Source organism: Glycine max, chromosome 13 (genome assembly GCF_000004515.6).
Source record: "Glycine max cultivar Williams 82 chromosome 13, Glycine_max_v4.0, whole genome shotgun sequence".
Classification (NCBI taxonomy): Eukaryota; Viridiplantae; Streptophyta; class Magnoliopsida; order Fabales; family Fabaceae; genus Glycine; species Glycine max.
Window position 1 is genome coordinate 40,216,963 of NC_038249.2, and position 23,794 is coordinate 40,240,756.

At 36.2% G+C, this 23,794-nt stretch overlaps 4 protein-coding genes and 1 pseudogene across 7 annotated transcripts; 3 read left to right on the forward strand and 2 right to left on the reverse strand.

Annotated features, from left to right (window-relative positions):
* The first annotated feature begins 1,985 nt into the window (after window positions 1–1,985).
* Window positions 1,986–9,228, forward strand: LOC100791138 (transcription factor LHW). Of its 4 annotated transcripts, XM_003541911.5 has the most exons (10): window positions 1,986–2,890; window positions 3,887–4,096; window positions 4,209–4,290; window positions 4,413–4,454; window positions 4,541–4,600; window positions 5,103–6,908; window positions 7,015–7,116; window positions 7,421–7,561; window positions 7,655–7,780; window positions 8,640–9,228. In XM_003541911.5, exons 1-10 carry the CDS (start codon window positions 2,727–2,729, stop codon window positions 8,802–8,804), a joined length of 2,898 nt encoding a protein of 965 aa, XP_003541959.2. In that variant the 5' UTR covers window positions 1,986–2,726; the 3' UTR covers window positions 8,805–9,228. The 4 variants fall into 4 exon arrangements, with proteins under 4 accessions (XP_003541959.2, XP_040864398.1, XP_006594923.1 ...); XM_006594860.4 differs by lacking the exon at window positions 1,986–2,890 and having other exon boundaries at window positions 3,887–4,031; XM_014766009.3 differs by lacking the exon at window positions 1,986–2,890 and having other exon boundaries at window positions 3,947–4,089.
* A 5,389-nt stretch (window positions 9,229–14,617) lies between these two features.
* LOC100792194 (receptor-like kinase TMK3) lies at window positions 14,618–17,380 on the forward strand (annotated as a pseudogene).
* Window positions 17,381–18,201: 821 nt separating this feature from the next.
* On the forward strand, window positions 18,202–19,981 carry LOC100792726 (pentatricopeptide repeat-containing protein At1g05750, chloroplastic). Its single transcript, XM_003541913.5, has one exon. The coding sequence runs from the start codon at window positions 18,284–18,286 to the stop codon at window positions 19,847–19,849; it is 1,566 nt and encodes a 521-aa protein (XP_003541961.1). The 5' UTR covers window positions 18,202–18,283; the 3' UTR covers window positions 19,850–19,981.
* Window positions 19,982–20,041: 60 nt separating this feature from the next.
* Window positions 20,042–21,265, reverse strand: LOC100779600 (pentatricopeptide repeat-containing protein At4g16470). Its single transcript, XM_003543369.5, has one exon. It carries the CDS (start codon window positions 21,128–21,130, stop codon window positions 20,177–20,179), a length of 954 nt encoding a protein of 317 aa, XP_003543417.3. The 5' UTR covers window positions 21,131–21,265; the 3' UTR covers window positions 20,042–20,176.
* A 603-nt stretch (window positions 21,266–21,868) lies between these two features.
* On the reverse strand, window positions 21,869–22,669 carry LOC102669448 (protein CLAVATA 3). The gene is made up of 3 exons (XM_006594862.4): window positions 22,542–22,669; window positions 22,366–22,433; window positions 21,869–22,204 (listed from the first exon to the last, which is right to left on the reverse strand). Exons 1-3 carry the CDS (start codon window positions 22,615–22,617, stop codon window positions 22,031–22,033), a joined length of 318 nt encoding a protein of 105 aa, XP_006594925.1. The 5' UTR covers window positions 22,618–22,669; the 3' UTR covers window positions 21,869–22,030.
* Between the last annotated feature and the right edge of the window lie 1,125 nt (window positions 22,670–23,794).

The window sequence follows — 23,794 nt, forward strand, 5'->3', positions numbered from 1 at the left end:
TATATTTTATAAGATTCAATCTATTGTATTAATTATTTTTAAATTATAAATATTTTTTATTAAAAAATAAGAAAATATATTAACAAATCATTAGAAGAGAAGAAATATTGATAGCAAAAATAATTTTAAAAAAAATTATGAATTTAAGATAAATTTATTATTATAAATAAAATTAATCATTTTTTAAAAAAATTTAATAAATTAAGTAATTGAGTATTGTTCTATTGAGTTGAGTAAGGGTCGGTGTTTGCAAAAATGTCGAGCCGACGGGGTCAAATACCAGTAGTGACAATGGCAATGGGGGAGCTGGACACTGCTGAACCGGAAGAGATTATATACTGTAACAGATAATTAAGTATTAGTCTCATCTGGATATTTCTGATATAGTGAACTTAATTTATCTTTACATACAAGTTGTCACCTTTTGAACTATTAATTGCAGGCAACATAGGTGGGAATTTCTGGCTGCTTGTCGAGTTTGGTTCTTTTCTAGATTCAGGTCACACTGTTGTCCAATTCAAATCCCATCAAATTGGCCTTTCTTTCCAATATGATTGGTGAAAAAATGTTCAAATAATATTATTTACTAGTTTACCTACGACTAATAATGTGTTTATAACAATTTAGTTTGAAGAATTTTTTCTAGTAAAAAAAAAGTTTGAAGAATTTTTAATTATATTTAAAAAGTATCCTAGCTATAAGACGTTTTGGCTGGAGCATAAATAATACCAACACAGGGTTTGTTTTTTGCTTTCATTTTTCTTTTGTGTTTTAGGAGTGGTCCTTGATTGTTACGCTTCATGATGATGATGGTGGTCTTCATCTATCTATACAACTCAGGCCAACTTAACTTTCAAGTTGACCCAAGAGACATATGTAATTAGACAAGTTTTATTCTTCCCCCTTTCAGCTAAAATGTGAGCATCCAAAGGATGTGGACTTAATTGTTTTTGTTTGAAATAAAATGTACACACATCAGTGTCAAGCCGGCTACCTTTTCATTATTTTAATTTCTCTTTAATTTTTGAAATTATCATGTCAATTAAATTTTAATCGTAAAGTTCTTTTTGCTAGGTTAGTTGATTAGTACAACCAGATGAAACATTAATTACCACATATCGATTATGACTTCAGTAAAAAGGGAATGCAGAGTCAAGGAAAAAAAATCAAATATTCACGATAGTGATTTTGATGAATACTAACATTCAGTTTATAAAATATTCAATATAAACAGATAATATTAAAATAATTCTACATGCAATGCAAGTGATCCCACGAGATGGATTTCAAAATGAAATTAATACTTCTAATTAAATTAAAATAATTTCATGTTAATTGGATCAATAAAAAATTAGTTTAGTTGCTAAAAAAAGAACTCATATTAAAAAAATGTTAATTTTATTAGTGTAAGAATCTTATTAGTAGATAATTTAGAAGTATGGAAGCGCTCATTCAGTTTTGAAATTTTCCTTAACCATGACAAATTCTTAGAATCAAACTCACCCACATTTTTAGTTATAAAAAAATCTGTAGAAAAATGTTAAAATATTCTACCTTTTTTGAGTTGAAGATTAAATTTAAGAAGAAAAGAAATCTTAGTCTAAGACAAATGGCATCTTAATCCAAAATAAAAAAATTTCAGACTCAAAAAATGTTTATGAAAATACATATATTTATCTTAAGAAATAATGAGATGAGGTATTGAGGGATTTAAGATTAGCCCAACATTAGTTTGTTCGGTTGGGGCAGCGCGAGGAGCTCTTTTTCACATCTCAATCATCAATCATGTTCAAGTTCTCCACAAACAGTGTACTCCTCCCAAAAAACTCAACGAAACCAAACCATATAGTACCCATGGTTGTAAATTGTAATGTACTGTAACGTAATTTCACAAAATGTTATTGACGTAACCATGATGTCAACCCGCACTAGTCCATGAATCATGTCCACTACTCTCTCCCCAAGTCCCAACCCTACACTGCCACAGTTTCACACCCTCTTTCGCTCTCTGACTCAGCAAACAAAACAACACACATTTCTCTATCTCTCTCTCTAGACTCTATCTGTATCTGACTCCCGACACTGTTTCAGAACCCGACAAAAGCAAAGCAACCTGTGCCTCCTCCCTTCTTCTAAGTTCTCAGTTCTCACTCTCAACCCAGTGGCTCTACCCGTAATATAACCCAAAAGTTTTCCTCTTTCTGAAAGCACACCACACAATACATCCACCACTTCCATTTATTTTTCTCACAAATGGAAAGCCACAAGAGAGAATGATATCACAGTTCCGCAGGTTCACTTCAGCTTGAACACGACCTCACCTTAAGCCCACCTATTTCCTTTTTCCTTCAAGCGATTCCAAACACACCCCACTATCACTCTCTCTCAAATGGAGAAGATGATGGTTCTCTACAAGCTCGAAGCTCGTGGCATAATTTAGACACTTTTCTCTCTCTCTCTCTCTCTCTCTCTCTTTATCTCTAGAGTACTTTCCCTTTTTCTTTCTTTCTTTCTCTCTTTACAACTTCCTCTGCCGGAGGAGGATGGCATGCCGGAAATTTGTCACCGGGAACTTGGATCCGCAGAGAAAGAGAAGTGGGGGGTTGAGAACGAAACAGGCGGGGAGAGGATCGTGCCGTGGTAGTCAAGACTCGGAATTCAAACTCGCCGGAAAATGCTTCTTCTCCGGCTGTGAAACATAGCCTTTTGTGTTTTTCTGTTAGTGCATGCTCTTGTTCTTCCATTGGGTCGTAGAAAAGGAAAAAAAAGTGAGAAAATTCTCGCGTGGTTTTGAGATGGGGTTTCTGTTGAAAGAAGCTTTGAGGACTCTCTGCGGTCGGAATCAGTGGTCTTATGCTGTGTTCTGGAAGATCGGTTGCCACAATTCCAAGTAAATTGGCTTTTTTTTTTTATAAAAAAAAACAGTTTTTACTTTCTGCATGCACCAAACTTTGGTTTTGGTTCTAGGAATTTCCGAGAAAGGTGAATACTATGTTTTTGTTTGTTACATCTTGTTTGTGTTGTGTTTTGCTGTTTTTTTGTGTGTGTACCATGTGTGTTTTATCTTCGTGGTTACATGAGCTTGATCGAAAAGCAAGTAACGTGGGATGGAGTGAAAAATGTGTATAAAAAATTATGTTTTTTCGAGTTTCCGAATCAACTTTGGTTAAGTATTTGTTGTTATATGTTTGCTTTTCGTGTTTGTACAGATGTACTTTCTCAGGACCACGTATGCGGGGATCTCATATGAAATTCATGTTCATATTAGATTCTGTTTCTGGGGTTGATTTGCTTCCAAGATATGATGGACATGCTGGGGTCTTAATTATGGGTCACTGCTTCCTTTTATTTGATTCGTATTCGTGTTCTGCAATATACTCTTTTCTACTTTGGAACTTTGTGCCTGGATTGCTTCTGTTTTGTCTTCAAGAATCTTAGTTTTTATATATAAAATATTTATTTATAAAAGAAGTTTGTTTGCCATTGGATTGCCAGGCGCACTATCTATTGGATTTATGGTCTGTGATTCTCTAAACGAATCTGCTAATTCGGAATTTGTCTTTGTTTTCATTCTGTTTGGCCTTACTTATTTTTCCCCTGATAAGAAAAAAAGATTTTTATTTTTTATTAGCTAATGAGCGGTTTATCTGCCGATCAATCTTTGTCATGCAAACAACTTATGAGTTAGATTAAAAGAATCCACTCTATTTCCTTGTTTTGGTCTTCTCAGCCTTTTCTTTTCTTTTTAGACTAAATATTGTAAAGGATCTTTGTTGCTTGCTCATTAATCTCAGCAGCCAAAGTGGAGTTTGAATTATTAAGCTTTTGACTTTATGATGATTAAATGTCTTTGTTTGAGTTAGTTGAGTGTGGTTTGATTTGGCAGGCTATTAATCTGGGAAGAATGCTATTATGAACCTTTGCCGTGGCCTCCACACATGTTTGGGATGCCTGATTTGCCTTACCAGAATGGGGAAGGATGCTGGTTTTCTTCAGAGTCTCTGTCATCTCAGCTTGGGATTCAAGAGGAGGTCCGAATCTCTTCTTTGATTAAAAAAATGACTGTAAACAATTCAGTTATTATTGCAGGTGAAGGGTGGGTGTTTTCTGTTTTCATCGATCTGCATATTTAATTCAGGTTTCTTACAAAAATTTAAAGTGATTTTTTTGTTGCTCCCGACTCAATTGCTGTTTTTTCTGTTATTCAGCATAATTGGGCGGGCTGCATTTACAGGCAGCCATCAGTGGATTCTTTTGAACAATTTCACTGAAGATGCATATCCTCCACAGGTATGAAGTTGATTATCAGCTTCTAGTCGTAGCTTAAATATGCATCTTTTTCCTAGAAAAGTTTAGAGACTCGTATATATGCTTGTGAACTTCATTTTGATTTCTTTGTTCTCTCTTTTTAGGTATATGCTGAAGTGCATCACCAATTTTCAGCTGGAATACAGGTTTGGGATTTTCATTATGCTGTGTTTTGTTATAAAAAAAACTTTTTATTGATGTTTCATGATACCATATCATATTGTTTTTGCAGACAGTAGCAGTTATTCCTGTGCTTCCTCATGGGGTTGTTCAACTTGGTTCTTTCTTGCCTGTAAGTCATTTTCTTTTGTCTGCAATTCTGAAGAGATATAATGTACATAAGATCTCCAATGATTTCATCATGCTAGAGCACAGAATTATGGTGAGAGGTCAGAATATCTCACATTGTACTCAAGAGTGAAGTTCCTGGTTAACTTAAGAACTAAAAAGTTGCATAGCACTGAAGGATCGCAAGAATATATCCATTGCATAAATTTAGGATATCTAGCCTTGAAAGTTGACACGTTGACAAGTGAGTTCTTTCAATCACGTAAATCCCCGTTGTCATAGAATTCACTCTCTTGATCTGAGAGTTCTACATGGCCTGAGTGATATCATTCCATGATTCCTTGATCTGAGAGTTCTGTTTCCTCATTGAGTTTTACAGACGAAGCATTGCTAGTTTAGTGATTGTGTTGTGCATTGTAGTGATTGTGTTGTGCCATTATTTGAGAAGCTTTCCTGTCTGCTGTTCCAATGTCCCTCAACTAATGCACCAATACTTGATGAAACAGATAATTGAGAATATGGGATTTGTGAATGATGTGAAGAGCTTGATCTTTCAATTGGGATGTGTTCCTGGCGCCCTTCTATCTGAAGACTATTCACCTCCCATTGCTGGTGTGCCTGTGTCTGTTGATCCACCAGTCATTGCCTCAAACTGCCCTCCATCCGTAACTAGTGGCTCCAATCAGCAAAATAATTCATCGCATGCTTCAATGTCCTTTAGTGTTCAAACACCATGTCCTCTAAAGGCAGAGACAAATACTTGCCAGGGTTCTGCATTGACACCCCAAACCCATAAGCTGAACCAGATATCCAATAACCCTTGCCAACCAAAGGTTATTCCAACGAGTAAAACAAACTTTGCTAGCCAACGAGAGAATAGAGCTGTGGAAGCTGAAGTAATACCCTCAGATCTAGATTCATGCCTGCAGCAGCATTCTGTTTCATGCAATGCAAGATCTGCTTTCAATAACTTGATTGGTTCTGGGTCTTTCGGTCAATCTGGTATAAGTGCTGATAATCTTACATTAATGGAGCAGCAAATCATATCAGCCATTGGGAATCGAGATAATGTTAATCCTCGTGTAAATGCCTCGAGCTCGTTGAACAAGTCTCAACTAAGAACAGATGGAGGCCATCTACTTGGCCACAATATGAGTTCTGGCAGTACTTCAATACTAGGAGGAATCCCAATACATGGTGGGATGAGTACTCTTTTGAGGTCAAATCTGATTACCAGTTCTGGTTCAAAATCTTCCCAAGCATCCACAGCTGATTTTTCTGGAGTAGGAGTTGGAATTGGACCTCAAAATTGTGATTCTTCAACTAAAGCTTTGGCAAATTTGACTAGTCAATCAGTAACCTTTCCCATACATGTAGAAGGTTCTAATCAGAAGATTCTTGTTTTAGATTTAAAGTGTGCTTCATCAAATCAAAAGATAGACTATGATTTGCTTCAGGCCCCTAACCCCCCCACTTTTCATGTTGAGGAACAAGTGCCCTTTAGTGGTCAAAACCCTGGTTTTACCCACGATTGCCTTCATAAAGATGGTAGTAGTCAATCTATGATGACAAAGGATCCTAAAGACAAACTAGATTGTGCTAAACCTCCATCAGGTGATGACCTGTTTGATGTTTTAGGGGTGGATTTGAAAAACCAATTGCTGAATGGAAACTGGGATAATCTCTTTACTTATGAATCAGATGCTAATGCAGAAAATATGGAAAAAAAGATAGCACCTATGAACAAGGAGGGTGTAACAATAAATCCTGATATTTATTCAGTTAAAGAAACAATATCAGACAGTGACATTTTTTCTGGGATGGGAACAGACAACCTCTTGGATGCCGTGGTCTCAAAAGCCAAATCTATTATGAAACTGGATTCTGATGACATGTCTTGCAGGACAACATTGACAAGGAATAGTACTGCCTCTGTTCCTTCTCCTGCCTGCAGGCCGGTAATGTCGGGTCATTTCCAGGGGGGATTGTTTGATTTTCCTAAGAATTGGGGTAAAACAGGTGCCATAGAAACTAGTTTGCTTAGGTCCGGATGTAACAAGGATGATGCTGGAAACTGTTCTCAAACTAGTTCTGTTTATGGCTCTCAACTTAGTTCATGGGTTGAGAATAGTGGGAGTGTGAAACGTGAGAATATTGTTTCAACTGGATACTCAAAGCAGGCAGATGAGAGTTGCAAACCAAATCGTAAGAGGCTTAAACCAGGAGAGAATCCCCGGCCTCGACCGAAAGATCGTCAAATGATTCAAGATCGAGTGAAAGAGTTACGAGAAATTGTGCCAAACGGAGCAAAAGTATTTCCTTGCTTATTATTTCATCCCTTATTTTTTGGTAATTTAAATATCTTGTTCAGTCACTGAGTTGTTTTTTTTTCTTTGATCTCTTTTTATGACTTAATAGTGTAGCATAGATGCACTTTTGGAACGGACCATTAAGCACATGCTTTTCTTACAAAGTGTGACAAAGCATGCTGACAAGCTGAAACAAACAGGGGAGTCTAAGGTATGGGACAGTATTCACTCCCACGGCTTCTACCTTAGGCAGTTGATCTTGTATATATGGTAATATTTTATTTTCGTGGGGAACAATAAATAGAGAAAACATATATTTGTTAACATTGAAAAGTTTTCTTGCCTATTTATTTGGTAGCTCAAATCAAATATCAACTAAACCCTTTTTACAATAAAAAATTGTTCTTCATCATTTATACTATGAGGGACTATAAAGAAGAAATTGTAGTAGATAATTTTTTTATTTGAGGAATTATTTATAATGAAAAAAAATGATCCCTTCATTAAATATGCAGATTATTAATAAGGAAGGTGGGCTGCTTTTGAAAGACAACTTTGAGGGTGGGGCTACGTGGGCATATGAAGTTGGCTCACTATCAATGGTTTGCCCCATTGTAGTCGAGGATCTGATTCCACCTCGTCAGATGCTAGTGGAGGTAGTGGATGGTTTTTAAAGTTCTTTTGGTCCTCATATATTGCTTTATCTGCTTTATCACCTGTATAATCTGTTTGTTTGGTTATTCTGACAGATGCTTTGTGAGGAACGAGGTTGCTTTTTGGAAATAGCCGACTTAATCAGAGGATTAGGCTTAACCATCTTAAAGGGGGTAATGGAAGCTCACAATGACAAAATCTGGGCACGCTTTGCTGTTGAGGTAGTAATACTCCAGACAGGGACATATCTTATCATAACTTAATACATAGGGAATGAATTACTCAAGTTATAAGTCTCAGTATCTGACTTATGTTGCCTTCAACACCTAAGCGTTTTCTTGGCACAGAGAGAAATTGTGACTATAGCCTATAAAGTCCTGTACCTGAAGTTGTCTCTGCATTGGGTAGATATAGTGATGTGTGTCCTGCAGGCAAATTAGTGTGTAGGAATTTTTTTTCACTGGTATAGGAATCTAGGATAACTGAAGTCATAGGTCTCCACATTCTCGGTATACATATTCAGTGTTTGTTTGGTTCAGTTTACTTCGAGGAAATGATCATTTATTTTTGGCAGCTTCCTAAGAGAGCTATTGAAAGTAAGATTATTTCTTTTGGAGAAATAAGATATTCCAAAAGCAAGCATTTAAGATTCTGTTTTCAGTACTTAAAACAAGTTTTATTTTATTTTTTATAAATGCTGACCAAGAATGTATCAAATATTAGAGACAAATCATTGTGACAAACCAAACATCGTTGCCCCAAAGTATCAATACTATGTAGTGACTGAGTTCATGAAACGAAGCCGAGAAGGTCTCCATATTAAAAAAGAACTACTACTGCAGGTTGCCTTGCCGATGTTTATGCTATTTGAGACTTGGCTTAAAAAAAAGCCTTACTTAAAGGATAATAATATTTGGCTCTTCATCTTCATCCTGTTAACCGTTTTAAAATTAAATTACAGCATGAGACATTTCATGCTTTCTTTTCTGTTTTTTGATTTTTATGTTATCTGCATTTTAAAAGCAAAAGTTTGATGCATGATGTTAAGGAATCCAATGTAGTTATTAATTTAATATGCAGGCAAACAGGGATATAACAAGGATGGAAATATTTATGTCACTTGTTTGTCTTTTGGAGCAAACGGTGAAGGGCAACACATCTTCATCCAATGCAATTGATAACATGGTGTATCACTCTTTCCCACAGGCTACGCAGACAACAGAAAGGTCTAGTAGTTTGCAGTGAACCCACCTGTTACATGTTTTCTTATCAGGATGTGTTGAGAGCAAGTCCGGTATGCGCTTGCGATGACTGACATCAAATCCAATCTAAGATTTCAGGTGGTCTTGACTTTGTCTAACTGTTTTACATCTCATATCTGAACTCATTTTGAAAGAGTGTGTAAGAGGTACTAGGTAGTGGAAATCATGTCAAGATAAATATGGATTCCTGCGTTGTAATTTTGAATGTTTCCTTCTGTGCCGGTCAACATAATGTATACTGTGTTGGCATTTTCTACTGATATCATATTACTGAACTCTTAGATGACTTGCTTCCATTTTTTATAATTGTGAGTTATTACCAAAGCAGTTGGTCTTGTGATTCAGATCAGATGTATAGATATTGTAGGATATGGAAAGAATGGTCTCATGTGCTCATTAGCTTGCTACACACTTTCTTCTGTGCCCTTTTACTCCAGGCTTTAGAAAGTTTGTACCAAATATGTTTATATATTATGTGAACTTGAAAGTTTTGTACCATGTTATGTAAGTTCTACTCAACACAACAAATATTATATTATATTTATCTGAAAAACCGATAAAATAATCAATAACTGTTATTCAAATTCCTCTTATTTGGTTCAACCTAAGTAACTTACTATTTAATGGTAAAAACCTCCCAACATTCTGCTCCAGTGTCAACTTTGTGTTTACTGATAAATATAATTCATAACCTTCCAACGCTTAACTCCATTCAATTAGCGAGATAATAAATATTATTCTCAGAAGGAAATGATAAATTGATAAGAACTAGAAACTATTGCGGCTGTCCTTTTAAATTATTAAACTTAACTCTTAAGCACATATATCCGTTGCTTTATTGTTAATGTGCTTCCATTAGTTTTTGTCCACCAACAATTAAGCACATCAAACTTGGTAGTTGTTTCTGTCTAAGGAAAAGGGAGATGTCTTGGAGGTGCGCGATGACTAAATAGAAAAGAATAAAAGTAGAAACTCTAGTTCTTTCAAATCCTAAATTACTAAGGCCTAAAAATTCGATGGCTTCTTATTCATTGATGTTGATGGTTGGGTTTGGTTGCAAGGTGGTGAGTGGTGGTGGTTTAGCCTAGTGAACTTGGGTTGTTGATGGGGAACTCAGTGATTTTTGCACTGGAACCAATGTAGAATAACGTTTTTCTACATCGTAATAATAACCTATCTAAAAAAGTTAAAAATCATTAGCATCACATAGGCTCAAATTAGGTTTGGATTATCCTGAGTCTAGCTCCAAAAAAAAAATAATATATTTCAATTTTAAGAAAATAAAAAATATACCCAAAAATTTTACAGACAAATATTGTATATTTTAATATTTTTAAAAACAAAAAAAAAATTTAGTATGATAGTAATATGTCCCGTGAGTTTTAAAGTACAACTAAGTCAAATTAGCAAAAGAATAAATTAATAAACAAATAAAAATAAGTTGTGTCTTAATCAAATCTATCTATCAAACTTATAGATTTTGTAGTTGTTTGGCATAAGTGGGAGGTGGCATATTAGTGCATGTCCTGATCATCAAAGTTTATACAACAAAATCAGTGCTTTGGTCAAACACAAAGCATCACCGCTTATTATTTTTGTTTAGATATGCTGATGGTGGCTATGAGAGGACCTAGATGACAGCCTAGTTAGTGATTCTGAAGAGACTGCAAATGTTGATGTTGGTAATTAATTGTAACAAATCCAGGTGCTAAAGAATTAGCAGATAGACCTTCCTTTTTACTACATTGAAACGTCGTAATAATCTTCCTTCCGAACATGGAATTCTCCATTCTTTAGTAGTATAAAGTATAATACATATCTCTTGAGTTGTTGAAAATGCGGTGTCCTCCATTATTCATCCAGAAACCTTTTTTCCCCCTATCTCTTTAGCTCATGAAACATGCGTGGCTCCTTATTTTGTAACAATAAGCTAGTTTGTTAGCATGAAACATGCGTGGCTCCTTTGCACGTAGGCGGCAATACTCTATATATATGAACCCATGTAGAATTACAATTACCTTGTCAAGCGTTGATTCTTTGTGCATTTCAACTCATTTACTTAATCCCCTCAAATTGAGGGATAAAAAAAATGTGCTTTGCCAACAGGTGCCGAACACGCCACCACACCCATACATGGAAAATACTATTCCATTCCATAAATCACAAGCTAAGTTACTCCTTTAAGGTGGGAGTGACACTAGTTTTGATCTCTATTTTGTAATATTTTCTCCTTCCTTTTATGTTTTTGGTGACAATATAACGTGGGGGTTCTCACGATCTTCTTGACTTAGAATTTTTTGTGGGTGAGTAATCATATCATTAATATTGTACACGTATGTTGACAAAGCTATATAGAGATGTTGATTTACTAATTATGTTCTTGTAACATTTTTCAGGTGCAACGCTAGGAAAAGGTCTAAACAGGGTGTTGCCAATGGGGTTAGGCTTTCGGTGTTGCAATCCGTGTAATAGCTCTAGTCTTTTTCACAGGTAATTAGTAATTTATTAATTAACAATTCATAAATTAACAACCTATTAATTAATGTACCAAAAGAAATGTTGTTAATTCATTGAATTCTATAATATGCAGCACTAGAACATTGACATTTATGAGATTTTTATCATGACTGAAGGCGACATACGATTATCTTTGTGTCTCTTAATAAACTCTCGTGCAACTTCTAATAGTTCTCCGAAAGAGACACAAAGATGATCATATCTCGTCACCTTTAGCCGAAAATCTCATAAATGTCACATTTCCAACTGCATATTATAGAATTCAATGAATTAATAACATTCTTTTTGGTACATTAATTAAGAGTAGGTTGTTAATTTATGAATTGTTAATTAATACATTACTAATTACATGTGAAAAAGACAGATATTGAGAAGAAAATCAGTAGTCTTTCTTTATCCTAAAAAAACCAGCTATTATACGGACTGCAACATGGCGCCGGCTAACCCACCCTGTTTAGACCTTTTCCGAGTGTTTCCTTAAGAATGCAGGTCTAGCGGTGCAATGTTAGGAAGAAGATGCAGCTGGATCACAATGTTAGGAGGGAGAAAAATATTGCGCAGCTGGATCACAATTTATCACTCACCAGTTTTTAAAAAAACTGGAGTTGGAGAGAACGCCAATTGACCCACAAAGGACTATGAGACTACACAAAGGAGTAAAAAACATGGTGTCTATCCCGGACCACCACGGTCTAGTGGTGCAATGTTAGGAAGAAGATGCAGCTGGAAGAAGATCTAGCAGTGGGGCGCCATTGGAAGAAGATGTGCACGCACTACCATACACTGCCATAGAATCAGTTAGTTAGTTACTGATTTTTCTAAAAAAGCTGTTATAAAGATAATATATATATATATATAGGATATTGAATGCATGAATAAAAGCAAAGAAACATTTTGAGTAAAAGCTTAGCTTAGTTCAGGAGTGACCTTGACATCGAACCAAGGCAGTTATCTTCTTCCTCTCACTCATAACATGCAATCAGCTTTAGATTCTGGCTGCAAGATGGTTGTAATTATAGATATTGATGTTCATTATGGAAATGGCACAGCAGAGGGATTTTATAGATCAGATAAGGTTCGGGTCCATCTCATCCGCAAAGTGGATCGGTTGATGAGCTAGGTGAAGGAGAAGGTTATGGCTTTAACTTGAACATATCTTGGAAATACATCGACCAAAATAGAAATTTCGACCTCTTTCTTAATCTGCTTCCAAGAGTCCAAAGTAAACATCAAAGCTTAACTATCAAGCGAAATCAACAACAAGACCATTTGGCAGAAGTTCAAACCATTAATCCATGAAACTATCAAAATTTAACAACCAAGCAAAAACTATACCTTAAAGTTTAACCTATGATAATCCCCAGAGAATATATCATATTTCAGTAAGTGGTCAATAACTTTTTAGGTTCTCTTTGTTTTAAAAAAGGATTACATTTGGGTTTCTTCATGATTTATTTAACAAATCATAGCTCTATATTATGTGAGGGTGATCGGACTGATTATATGAAAAAGACGAGTACTGGTGTTTAGCTTTTTTCTTTAACAGTTTTGAACATTTTGACCAGGGTAAGCTTTTTTCTTTAACAGTTTTGAACATTTTGACCAGGGTATCCTCACTCTCATTGCGCTGTGAGACTAATCCCTTGGATCCATATTTTGACCTGCCACTGCCGACTGTAATGTAATGTTTACAAATTCATCAACAGTCTAATTTTCATGATCCACATTCTTTGCTGCATTGGATTAATCACCTCTCTTATTTAGAGTATCAAGGTTACTCTATTAAAAAAAACTGATTTTTCCTTTACTTATATTGTATCCTCATGTGCCTCAGTTTGATCCCAATGGAAGGCAATGCCTAACAATGGAGGGCTATAGAGAAATTGGGTCTTGCGAAAAGGCACAGTGAAGGACGCCTTCTAATTGTCCAGGAAGGTAGCTATCATGTCACATATTCTGCATATTGTTTACATGCAACACTTGAGGAGATTCTCAACCTACCAATGCCTCTAGTACCAGATCCTATCGCTTATTACCTAGAGGACGAGACATTTTCTATCAAAGTTATAGAAGCCATTAAGAATTATCAAAAAGATAAAGTGCCCTTGTGGAGAAACTCATGAGACACTTCGTCCAACATCTTTATGCCATGTTTGTCTGTGTGAAGCAAATCTAGATTATATAAGATTTGCTGATTTAGATTAAAAAGAATGTTTGAGATAAGAAGGGTTAATATTTATCATTCTATTGAGGGATTTTCAAGGTTGCTTTAGATAAAGTTTACACTCTTACGTTATATAATCTATAATTAAATAATAATATAAAAAACATTTCATTTATGATTATATTCTTAAGATTCACACCCATTCTTTTTCACTTGATACAATTTAAATTTAGCACTTCTCTTATTATTGTTTTGGTATTAAAAAAATGTTTCATTGGCATCATTCTTTCTTTTCTTTTTTACACCTTATCTTTTGTTACTTCTATCTTCTATCTAGTTTAAAAGATCACATCATTAATGGATATTGGACTAATTTGTTTAAAACTTATTTATTAGAAAAATACTTATTTTAATAAAATAAACAATTTTTTTTAATGTTTATCTAAATACTTTTGCTTAAAAAATATATATTTTTTTATTTTAATAAATAAATCCTATCCGTTTATTGAATAAGTATTTTTTTTTAAATCACATTTAAAAATTATTTATTTTAAATTTAAACAAACTCATCGATAGGATGTAATTATAAAGATGTAATGGGATAGTTTTGCGCCACGGCATTAATTGAGTCTATAGCCTATACACCATTATGCAGATTGATTTGGCGGGACCGTATAAAAGGTCTAGAAAACAATTGAATTCCTTGATTGCACGCCAATCTGGTATGAATGCGAATTGTGGAATGAGTACAGTTTGCGTTGACATGCCGTGAATAATTTTGCTTTAACAAAACATGATTGCATCAATTAAGATGGTCTTAAAGCAGAAACATAGGCATTACAGGTTTTGAATGACTAACAAAAAAGGTTTCTCTTTACCTGCCAAGACCATGAACAGCAATCAACTAACTGGGTTCACTGATGTTGTAACTAATTGGCGCCGCCAGCAGTGGAATTAAAATTGGAATGGACTTTATTGAGTAATTTTACTTGAAAAAAATAAGATTATCTACGGACCGACATTAGTGGAGAACTTTCCTAAATTGACCCGCCACGCCTTCTAACGAACTTTCCTTAACAGAGGGACCTACCGTTTGTTTTCGCCTCCGGTCTTGCATGCGGACCACAGTGCACAGTTGCAGCAACATTATCACTGGGCCAATTCCTCAGAATATTGGAACTCTTACTTCCTTGCAGGAACTCAATCTCAATAGTTATCAACTTGTTGGCTTGATTCCAGTGTCCCTAGCACATATGGAACTTGAGATCCTAGTGTTAAATAATAACATGCTAATGTGTCCAATACCAGAATTTAAGGCTGCCAATGTTTCTTATGATAACAACTTATTTTGTCCACCTGAACCTGGGCTTCAATGTTCCCCTCAAGTTGCTGTACTACTTGATTTTCTGGACAAACTGAATTACCCTTCGTTTCTCATATCTGATTGGGTTGGTGATGAACCATGCACACGCAGCACAGGGTTATGGTTTGGATTGAGCTGCAATTCCAACTCAGAGGTATCTATTATCAATCTATCTAGACACAAGCTAAACGGTACTCTTGAGTCCTTCACTTGCCAAGTTAGATTCACTCCTTGAAATTAGGCTTGTAGGAAACAATATAACCGGTTCAGTTCCCAATAATTTTACCGACTTAAAATCTTTGAGGTTGTTGGACTTAAGTGATAAGAACCTTGAGCCTCCATTACCAAAATTTCATAATGATCTGAAGTTTGTTACTGTGGATAACCTTCTTCTTCCTTATCAAATCAGAGGCAGTCCTAGTCTTATGCCTATTAACAGTTCACCTTCACCACAGAATCCATCACATCCTCCATCTTCTCATGAGTCTCCTGTTCCAGATCAGAGTTCAAGATCAAATCAATCCAAACCAAATGACTTGAAAATATTCAAAACAGTAGGAATAGTGGCTGGAGTTGCTGTATTTGCAGTTGTAGCTCTTTTGGTTGTTTATCCCTTCCTATGTTGGAGGAAGAACAAAAAAGCCTCCTTGGATGCTCCAAGTTCCATCATGGTTCACCCCCGCGATCCATCTTTTTCAGATAACATGGTTAAAATTGCGGTTTCAAATGCCACTGTAAGTTTGTCAACAAAGACTGGAACAAGTTCTCTGAGTAACATTAGTGGTGAAACTCAAAGCTCTCACATAATTGAGGATGGAAACCTTGTCATTTCTATATAAGTACCACGCAAGGTTACCAATGATTTTGCTTCAGAAAATGAACTAGGCTATGGAGGGTTTGGAACTGTTTACAAGGGAGAACTAGGAGATGGGACAAAAATAGTAGTCAAGAGAATGGAGCATGGGGCTATTAACAGTAAGGCATTGGAGGAGTTTCAAGCTGAAATAGCTGTTCTTTCCAAGGTCCGGCACCGACATCTGGTAGCCCTGTTGGGGTATTCCATTGAAGGCAATGAAAGACTTTTGGTTTATGAATATATGTCTCTTGGAGCTCTAAGCCAACATCTTTTTCATTGGAAAAGCTTGAAGTTGGAGCCTTTGTCTTGGTCACAGAGGCTTGCAATAGCACTAGATGTTGCTAGAGGGATAGAGTACCTTCACAGTCTTGCCCGTCAGACCTTTATTCATCGATCTTAAATCTTCTAATATCTTGTTGGGTGTTGATTTTCGGGCTAAAGTTTCAGACTTTGGTTTGGTGAAGCATGCCCCAGATAGTGAGAAGTCTGTAGCAACCAAGCTGCTGGGACATTTGGATACCTTACCCCTGAATATGCAGGTATGATTTACTTAAAATCACCTCTTCTGACCATGATGTAATTGTAGAAATTGAGCATTCTCTGCATAATGCAATCATTGTACTCTCTTTATATACCAGCATGTAGTTTCTGTTGATTTATATTTAGGTATATTGTTCTTACAATGAAAACACCTTAGTAGTGTGCAAAAGGTTTCTCTTTCTGTGTGCATTTTAAAAACCAAAAGTTAACAAGAAAATGATATCTAATTACACGTCATAATGTTTCAAAATTCGTAAGCAATACGATCCTTGTATCCCTTATCTAATAGTTGAGTTCAGACCATTGCAAATATATGATATCTTATCATCTCAATATTCTCAGTTTGATGCGCTTAGATTTGCATACTAAATTAAGTTTCCGTGTGTTTCAGTGATGGGGAAAATCACCACAAAAGTTGTGTTCAGCTACGGAGTGGTGTTGATGGAACTTCTGACCGGACTTGTGAGAGTCGGCCAGAGGAAAGCCGGTGCTTGACCAAATGGTTTTGGCGAATTAAATCGAGCAAGGAGAAGCTGATGGCTGCTATTGATCCAATTCTGGAAGCATCTGAAGAAACTTTTTGAGAGGATAGGCATTGTAGCTGAACTTGCTGGACACTGCACTGCAAGGGAAGCACATCATAGGCCAGATATGGGTCACGCAGTCAATGTCTTGGCAGCATTGGTGGAAAAATGGAAACCAGTTGATGATGAATTAGATTGCTACTCTGGCATTGACTACACAAGACCACTTCCTCAAATGTTGAAGATTTGGAAGGAAGCAGAAAGTGAAGAGTTTAGCTATGCTTATAGTCTTGCAAACAGCAGAAGCAGTATTGCAGCCAGGTCTTCTGGGTTTGCAGACTCTTTTACTTCTGCTGATGCAAGATGACTTAGTGCAATGTTGTGGGTCATGTTGCTGTGTCCTTTTTAAATTTACTTGGATTCACCATGTCTGTGTCTGCAGCCAAGAGGCAAAAATTTTATGTCTTTGGTCTTTGTACTGATTTTGGACACTAAAATACTTCAAAATACCATACAAAGATGTAGATAACATAATTTCTTTTTCTTTTTATATGGCCCTGTAATGAGTCTGCGTGACAAGTTATATTCATCTATGTTATCCTATCCATGCTGTCATAGGAGGTTTGATTATTTTGTTAAAGCTTAGCAAAATATTTTTTTTATCTATCCGAAGAGTTGCCTGTTATTTTCTACCTGGATGGATAAATTAAATATGGTGTCTCAATACGTTTTTAGGTACTTCAAGTCTTAGAAGCATCTCAAGTGTTTTTTGTTCTAATTGAATCCTCCTGAGAACTACTGGAATATCATGCTACTTGATTGTTGGGTAAAATTTATATTACCCCAAACTTCCATGATCTTATTTTACGATACTTTCCCATCTTCAACAAAACTTTGATGGCATTTCAAGGGAAGAGATTGGAACTAAGATTATTGATCATGTGGGGATCTACATGGAATTTGCATTGTACGCAGATACTTCAGAAATAAATCTGTCATGTTTAAGCATATTCTCATTATCTCATAGTAGTAAAAAAAGTTATTCTCACTGTCTCATACGCTACGTTTGCACTGCTTTCTTTTAATTAGTAGAATGGAATGAAAAATTTGGAAATAGGGTTAAAAGGCCCGGGAAGAAATGGAAGAAAATTATCTTACTCCTTATTCGGATTTTGGAGTATTGAATGAAGACAATGAAACAGGACTTTATTATTTTATTTTGAATATTAAATTATTAACGATAACATTTATAGTTTTGTTTCCTAACAGTATACTCTAATTTTAAAAAATAAAAAATGTTTATTATTTCACATTTACACCGTGTATAATTAATCTCAGATTATTTCTTAAGCATCCATGTTCTAGCTGAAGTATTGCTGATATAAGAATTATTCAAAAAATAATACAAATGAAAACATTCCTTTCTAGAATCGCTATTCATGATAACAAAAATATAGAAGCGTAATCCAAGAGAGGGGATTTTTTATTTGCGAGAAGAATGATCCTTCCTGCGTGCAATGCTACACCAACTCAGCTTCCTCACCCTCCAAAATCACCTTCATCAAATTCACTTCCAAATCAAACTCATTCCACTTTTTCTAATACTAACACCAACACCAACCAAGGCCTCTCCCTGAGACACACCACAAAATATAACGACCCCATTGTATCATGGACAACGTCCATAGCTGACTATTGCAAAAGTGGTCACTTGGTAAAAGCTGCTTCCAAATTCGTGCAAATGAGAGAAGCTGCTATTGAACCCAATCACATCACTTTCATCACGTTACTCTCTGCTTGTGCTCACTATCCCTCACGTAGTAGTATCTCCTTCGGAACTGCCATACATGCACATGTTCGCAAACTGGGCTTGGACATCAACGATGTCATGGTGGGCACTGCACTGATTGACATGTACGCTAAATGCGGTCGTGTGGAGTCCGCTAGGTTGGCATTCGACCAAATGGGTGTCAGAAATTTGGTGTCTTGGAACACGATGATTGATGGGTACATGAGGAATGGGAAATTCGAAGATGCCCTCCAAGTGTTCGATGGATTGCCCGTGAAGAATGCTATTTCTTGGACTGCGCTAATTGGTGGGTTTGTGAAGAAAGATTACCACGAGGAAGCTCTAGAGTGCTTTCGAGAAATGCAGCTTTCTGGTGTGGCACCTGATTATGTGACTGTTATTGCCGTCATTGCTGCGTGTGCCAACTTGGGCACACTCGGTCTTGGCTTGTGGGTGCACCGACTTGTGATGACACAAGATTTCAGGAACAATGTTAAAGTTTCCAACTCTTTGATAGACATGTATTCTCGTTGTGGATGCATAGACCTTGCTCGTCAAGTGTTTGATAGAATGCCCCAGAGAACCTTAGTGTCATGGAACTCGATCATTGTGGGTTTTGCTGTTAATGGGCTTGCGGATGAGGCTCTGAGTTACTTCAATTCGATGCAGGAAGAAGGGTTCAAACCAGATGGGGTCAGCTACACAGGTGCTCTAATGGCGTGTAGTCATGCTGGACTAATTGGTGAGGGACTTAGAATCTTTGAACACATGAAGAGAGTTCGTAGAATTTTGCCTAGAATCGAGCATTATGGTTGCCTAGTGGATCTCTATAGTAGAGCAGGTAGGTTAGAGGAGGCATTGAATGTGTTGAAGAATATGCCCATGAAGCCAAATGAAGTGATTTTGGGGTCATTGCTCGCAGCTTGTAGGACTCAGGGGAACATTGGTTTGGCTGAAAACGTGATGAATTATCTTATTGAATTGGACTCTGGGGGAGATTCCAATTATGTGCTTCTTTCTAACATATATGCTGCGGTTGGAAAGTGGGATGGTGCAAACAAGGTTAGGAGGAGAATGAAGGAGCGTGGTATACAAAAGAAACCAGGCTTTAGTTCCATTGAGATTGACTCCAGCATTCACAAATTTGTTTCCGGTGATAAATCTCATGAGGAAAAAGACCATATTTACGCAGCATTGGAGTTTCTGTCCTTCGAGCTGCAATTATGTGGCTATATTCCAGATTTCTCTGGAAAAGAATCTTATGAGGATGGTTAAATTTTGTAATTGAGTTGCACACTCACAGTTAGGTAACAGACCTATTAATTCAGTTCAAAAAAGTAATTGATTATACAAATGCACTCTTTTTACAAGCACACCAATCTACAAACTAGTACTATTTTTTATAACCATATGTACCAGTCTAAATTGCTTATCATTAACTGGGAAATAAATTTGAAAGATTCGATCAAAACTGGTTATATAATAATGAATACAAAGTTAAAACTATGGCCAAGCAAGATACATGTGCATGCTTAATTATCCTTAAGTTGTACGCTTTCTCTCATCAGCAAATACCACGTACAATAAAGTCAAACAATAAAGTCAAACCGACGATGCAAAACTCAATTCCCTTCCATAAACCCTCTCTTCTACTCTCTCAGTCACCTCAAGCTTCCCATGAGTTTTACATGCTCCTAACAAGGCACCCCACAAAGCTTCATCGGGCTTAACCTCCATTCTCAAAATTAACTTCTCTGCTTCCTCCACCTGTCCAACCCTCCCCAACATATCCACCATGCACGTATAATGATGCAATCCAGGTTTAACCCCAAACCTCACCTCCATCATCTTAAGATATTCCCTCCCCTTATCTATAAACCCCCCATGACTGCATGCACTCAAAACTGCAGTAAAAGTCACACCATCTGGCCTCTCCCCCGCCTCCACCATTTTATCAAACAGCTCAAACACCTCCCCACACTTCCCATGCATTCCATAACCCGCCATCATAGTTGAAAACGTAATCTCATTCCTTTGCCACATTCTATCAAACAGCTTGCGTGCATATACCAAATGTCCGCACTTACTATACATGTTTATCAAAGCATTCGAATTTGCCAAATCTAAGCCAAACCCATTAACCAAAACTGCTCCATGGACTTGTTGCCCGAGCCGCAGAGCCGATAAGCCGGCACAAGATTTGAGCACCACGGGTAAGGTGTGACGATCAAAGGGTTTCCGAGCAAGCAACATTTGGCGAAAGATGCAGAGGGATTGGGAGAACAAGTTGAGAGAGGAATAAGCTCTGATGAGAGAGTTAAAGAGGAAAGTGGGTTGGCGAATGGTGAAAGAAAAGAGGATATTGGCTTCGTGCAATTGGGCACAGCAAGCGTAGGAAGACACAAGCTTGCTTCGAATGAAGTCATTGCGTGAAATGCCTAAGGTAATGGTTAGCGCGTGGATTCGTTTTAGATTTTTCAAGTGCTTCGAGGAAGAACAAGCGTCGAGAAGTGTAGCGTAGAAAGGCACGAGTTTGTGAGGCTTAGCCATCATCATATGCACAACAGTGACTCTTTTCGACTTTATGAAAGAGAGATATAAAAAAAAATGATCCTGTAAACAAATATTGTATGAGTAATAGTATTTTTTATTAATATGGGCAGAGAATATTTTACCAGATTTGGTTACGGGTTTCGGGGTACTTTTTGCTCCCATCATTGGGTTTGTTCAATTTGTTATATTGCGTTGGATATTTGGGTACTTTTTTGAAAGTGAAAATGATTCGCTAGCGTCACCTTCGTGACATTGCTGTCATATCTGGCTGGCCCGCGTCAGCAGGGGCATAGATAACAGATATAAGTATATGAATAGAAGCTCTAGGTTAGTTATTGCAGAGAAGGATATCTGCAGATGCATATTTTTGTAGTATTCGGGTGAAAGGAGCAGAACAGATCATGTCACTGTTGTTTCCTGTCCAATCAATGAATGAGCTGTGCGGATAATATTTTAGCACATAAAAAATGCCATCACAATTGTCAAATAGCACTTGCTTCTTCCTTTTCTCTCCTTTACCATATTTCACTGGTTTTAGTTAACTTAAATTTAAATTTGCATTTGCATAACGACATTGATTCCAGCCTTAAAAAAGTGCATGCGTTAAATACTGCTTAATTAACATAAAATGAGTACAGGAATTAACTAGATGATGACATCTATTCTACTACAATTCATGACTAAAGCACTAATTAAGTTCAACACTCATAATAAACATACACCTGAAAAAGGGGTGGAAATACAAAGAAAAAGAAGAAGAGGAAAATAGGTAAAACAAGAGATGAGAAGGAAGATGAGTGCATGTTTATATTTTTCAATAAACTTATGCCAAAAGCTTGTAGATGTTCACACACTGATAACTAACACTAGGCCAAGAGCAAAAAGCAGGTTCCATAGGTGAGCTTAAGGGGTTTGAGGATTTTTGGGGTTCACACCGTTATGATGCAGCGGATCTGGACCTGAAGGAACCTTCCTTAACTCCCAATTCAGTGGCTTTTCACCATACTTGTTGCTTGATGATCCTCGCAGACTAGCCTTCAGAGCACTAGTTTTCTTATCCTTCAAAACAGGCAGCACCTGCATACACCAGAAGATAAAGTTATAGAAATGTACCCCAGAAACTATGCACCAAAGAAAGATCTTTCTCACGTTATGATCATACAAAAATCACGTGATGAGAAAATAAAAAAGAGAAAACCCCTTTGAAGTTTGAATCACATATATATAGAGTGACAGACCTTCCTGTTTGGAATGTCCGTAAGACCAGCTGCATTAGCACCAAAGCATTCATATGCAGAACCACAACCTGCAAGTGAACAACAATTATAAGAATGCTATAACACACTCTTATTCCAATATTTGTCACTCAAATCACTATGGTAATTAATAGCAAGAAAAAAGAACATTGACAAACCAGAAGGGTCCCTCATAAGAAGCAAGCACAAAAGCATAACTAAAACCACCGTGGTAAAGATAAACTTTGATGCCATTGGAAAAAGGTCTTAGAGAATCAAACTAGGTAGGGGTGGAAGTTGCAAGGATAGCCAGGTGGTGAACAAGTGCTGTGTTGTGAAGAAGAGTATGGGGTTATGCACGTATTTATAGTGGGGTGATTCAAGGATTTGAATGATGGCTCATGCAGCCATTTTTAAATGAAATGATTAAAGAAAAAAATTCGGAAGATTTTTATTATTGCAAAACACATTTGATGCCACTGCTCCCTCTGTGACAGCGCCGTCTTGTGTGGTTGTCGAGCCACCTGAAAATCACCTGGCAGCTGGTGCCAACGCAAATGTCCATCTTATGTATATATGATGATGCCAAAATAATCTGAAAAGAGAATCTTCTTTGTATTTTGATTCAGGAAAAAATTAGAATTTTGAAGTGAACGTAGAAAATTTTGATTGCTTTTTTAACTGTATATCTCTTTATGTTTGAAATGGTGTAAGAAATTGTTATGTTTATATGTAGAGAATTATTTATGGGTTCACTTTACAAATAAAATTAATCTTTAATATAATAGAATGAGACTCATTCATTATCCCTTTTCCGGAAGAAAAAAAACTGTATCTTTTATGTTTGAGATTAATTTATCTTCTTTTACTAAATAATAATATTGCTGAATTAAAAAGTAATAGGAGAGCACTCCTAATACTGCACAGGTTTGCTACCCAGTTATAAGCGTCATGAGATCAACTTCATCTTTAAAATAAGCCATTAGAATAAATCATCAATTTTATATTTAAAGTATTTCTTTCTCTTTCAACTAGTGTTTTAAGTAAAATGAAAAGAAACTTCGTCAAAAAAAAGTAAAATAAAACTACTCAAATAGTCTTAATATTAAAAATCATGTAAAACAATCTTTCAAATATTAAAAAACTCTTCAAACTAAGCCTGCTCATGAACTTTGTTAAAATACATAAACCAATTAAAATAATAAATATTCATCAATACTTAAAAAATTACTTAAATAATTTAATTTTGTAACAACTAGTTAGAGATAAAATTGTTGATTTATTCAATAATTATATTATTTTGAATATAGGCCGCGACATCATGTTTCCCTTATGATTGATTCTCTTCAACTCTTTTTCCAGATGTGGATTGGGGCTATCCCGTATCTGATTTTTCCTGCTGTATATTTTTTGAACAAAATGTCTAGCACAC

What these genes read in the sequence shown, in the direction of transcription:
- LOC100791138 (XM_003541911.5), top strand. Translation starts at nt 2,727, where the DNA reads ATGCTCTTGTTCTTCCATTGGGTCGTAGAAAAGGAAAAAAAAGTGAGA. An exon ending in AACTTGGTTCTTTCTTGCCT is followed by an intron (nt 4,601 to 5,102) that starts GTAAGTCATTTT and finishes TTGATGAAACAG; the next exon opens with ATAATTGAGAATATGGGATT. An exon ending in GGGCACGCTTTGCTGTTGAG is followed by an intron (nt 7,781 to 8,639) that starts GTAGTAATACTC and finishes TTTAATATGCAG; the next exon opens with GCAAACAGGGATATAACAAG.
- LOC100779600 (XM_003543369.5), bottom strand. Translation starts at nt 21,130, where the DNA reads ATGATGATGGCTAAGCCTCACAAACTCGTGCCTTTCTACGCTACACTT.
- LOC102669448 (XM_006594862.4), bottom strand. Translation starts at nt 22,617, where the DNA reads ATGGCATCAAAGTTTATCTTTACCACGGTGGTTTTAGTTATGCTTTTG. An exon ending in TCTTATGAGGGACCCTTCTG is followed by an intron (nt 22,434 to 22,541) that starts GTTTGTCAATGT and finishes GTTCACTTGCAG; the next exon opens with GTTGTGGTTCTGCATATGAA. An exon ending in CGGACATTCCAAACAGGAAG is followed by an intron (nt 22,205 to 22,365) that starts GTCTGTCACTCT and finishes TGGTGTATGCAG; the next exon opens with GTGCTGCCTGTTTTGAAGGA.
- LOC100792726 (XM_003541913.5), top strand. Translation starts at nt 18,284, where the DNA reads ATGATCCTTCCTGCGTGCAATGCTACACCAACTCAGCTTCCTCACCCT.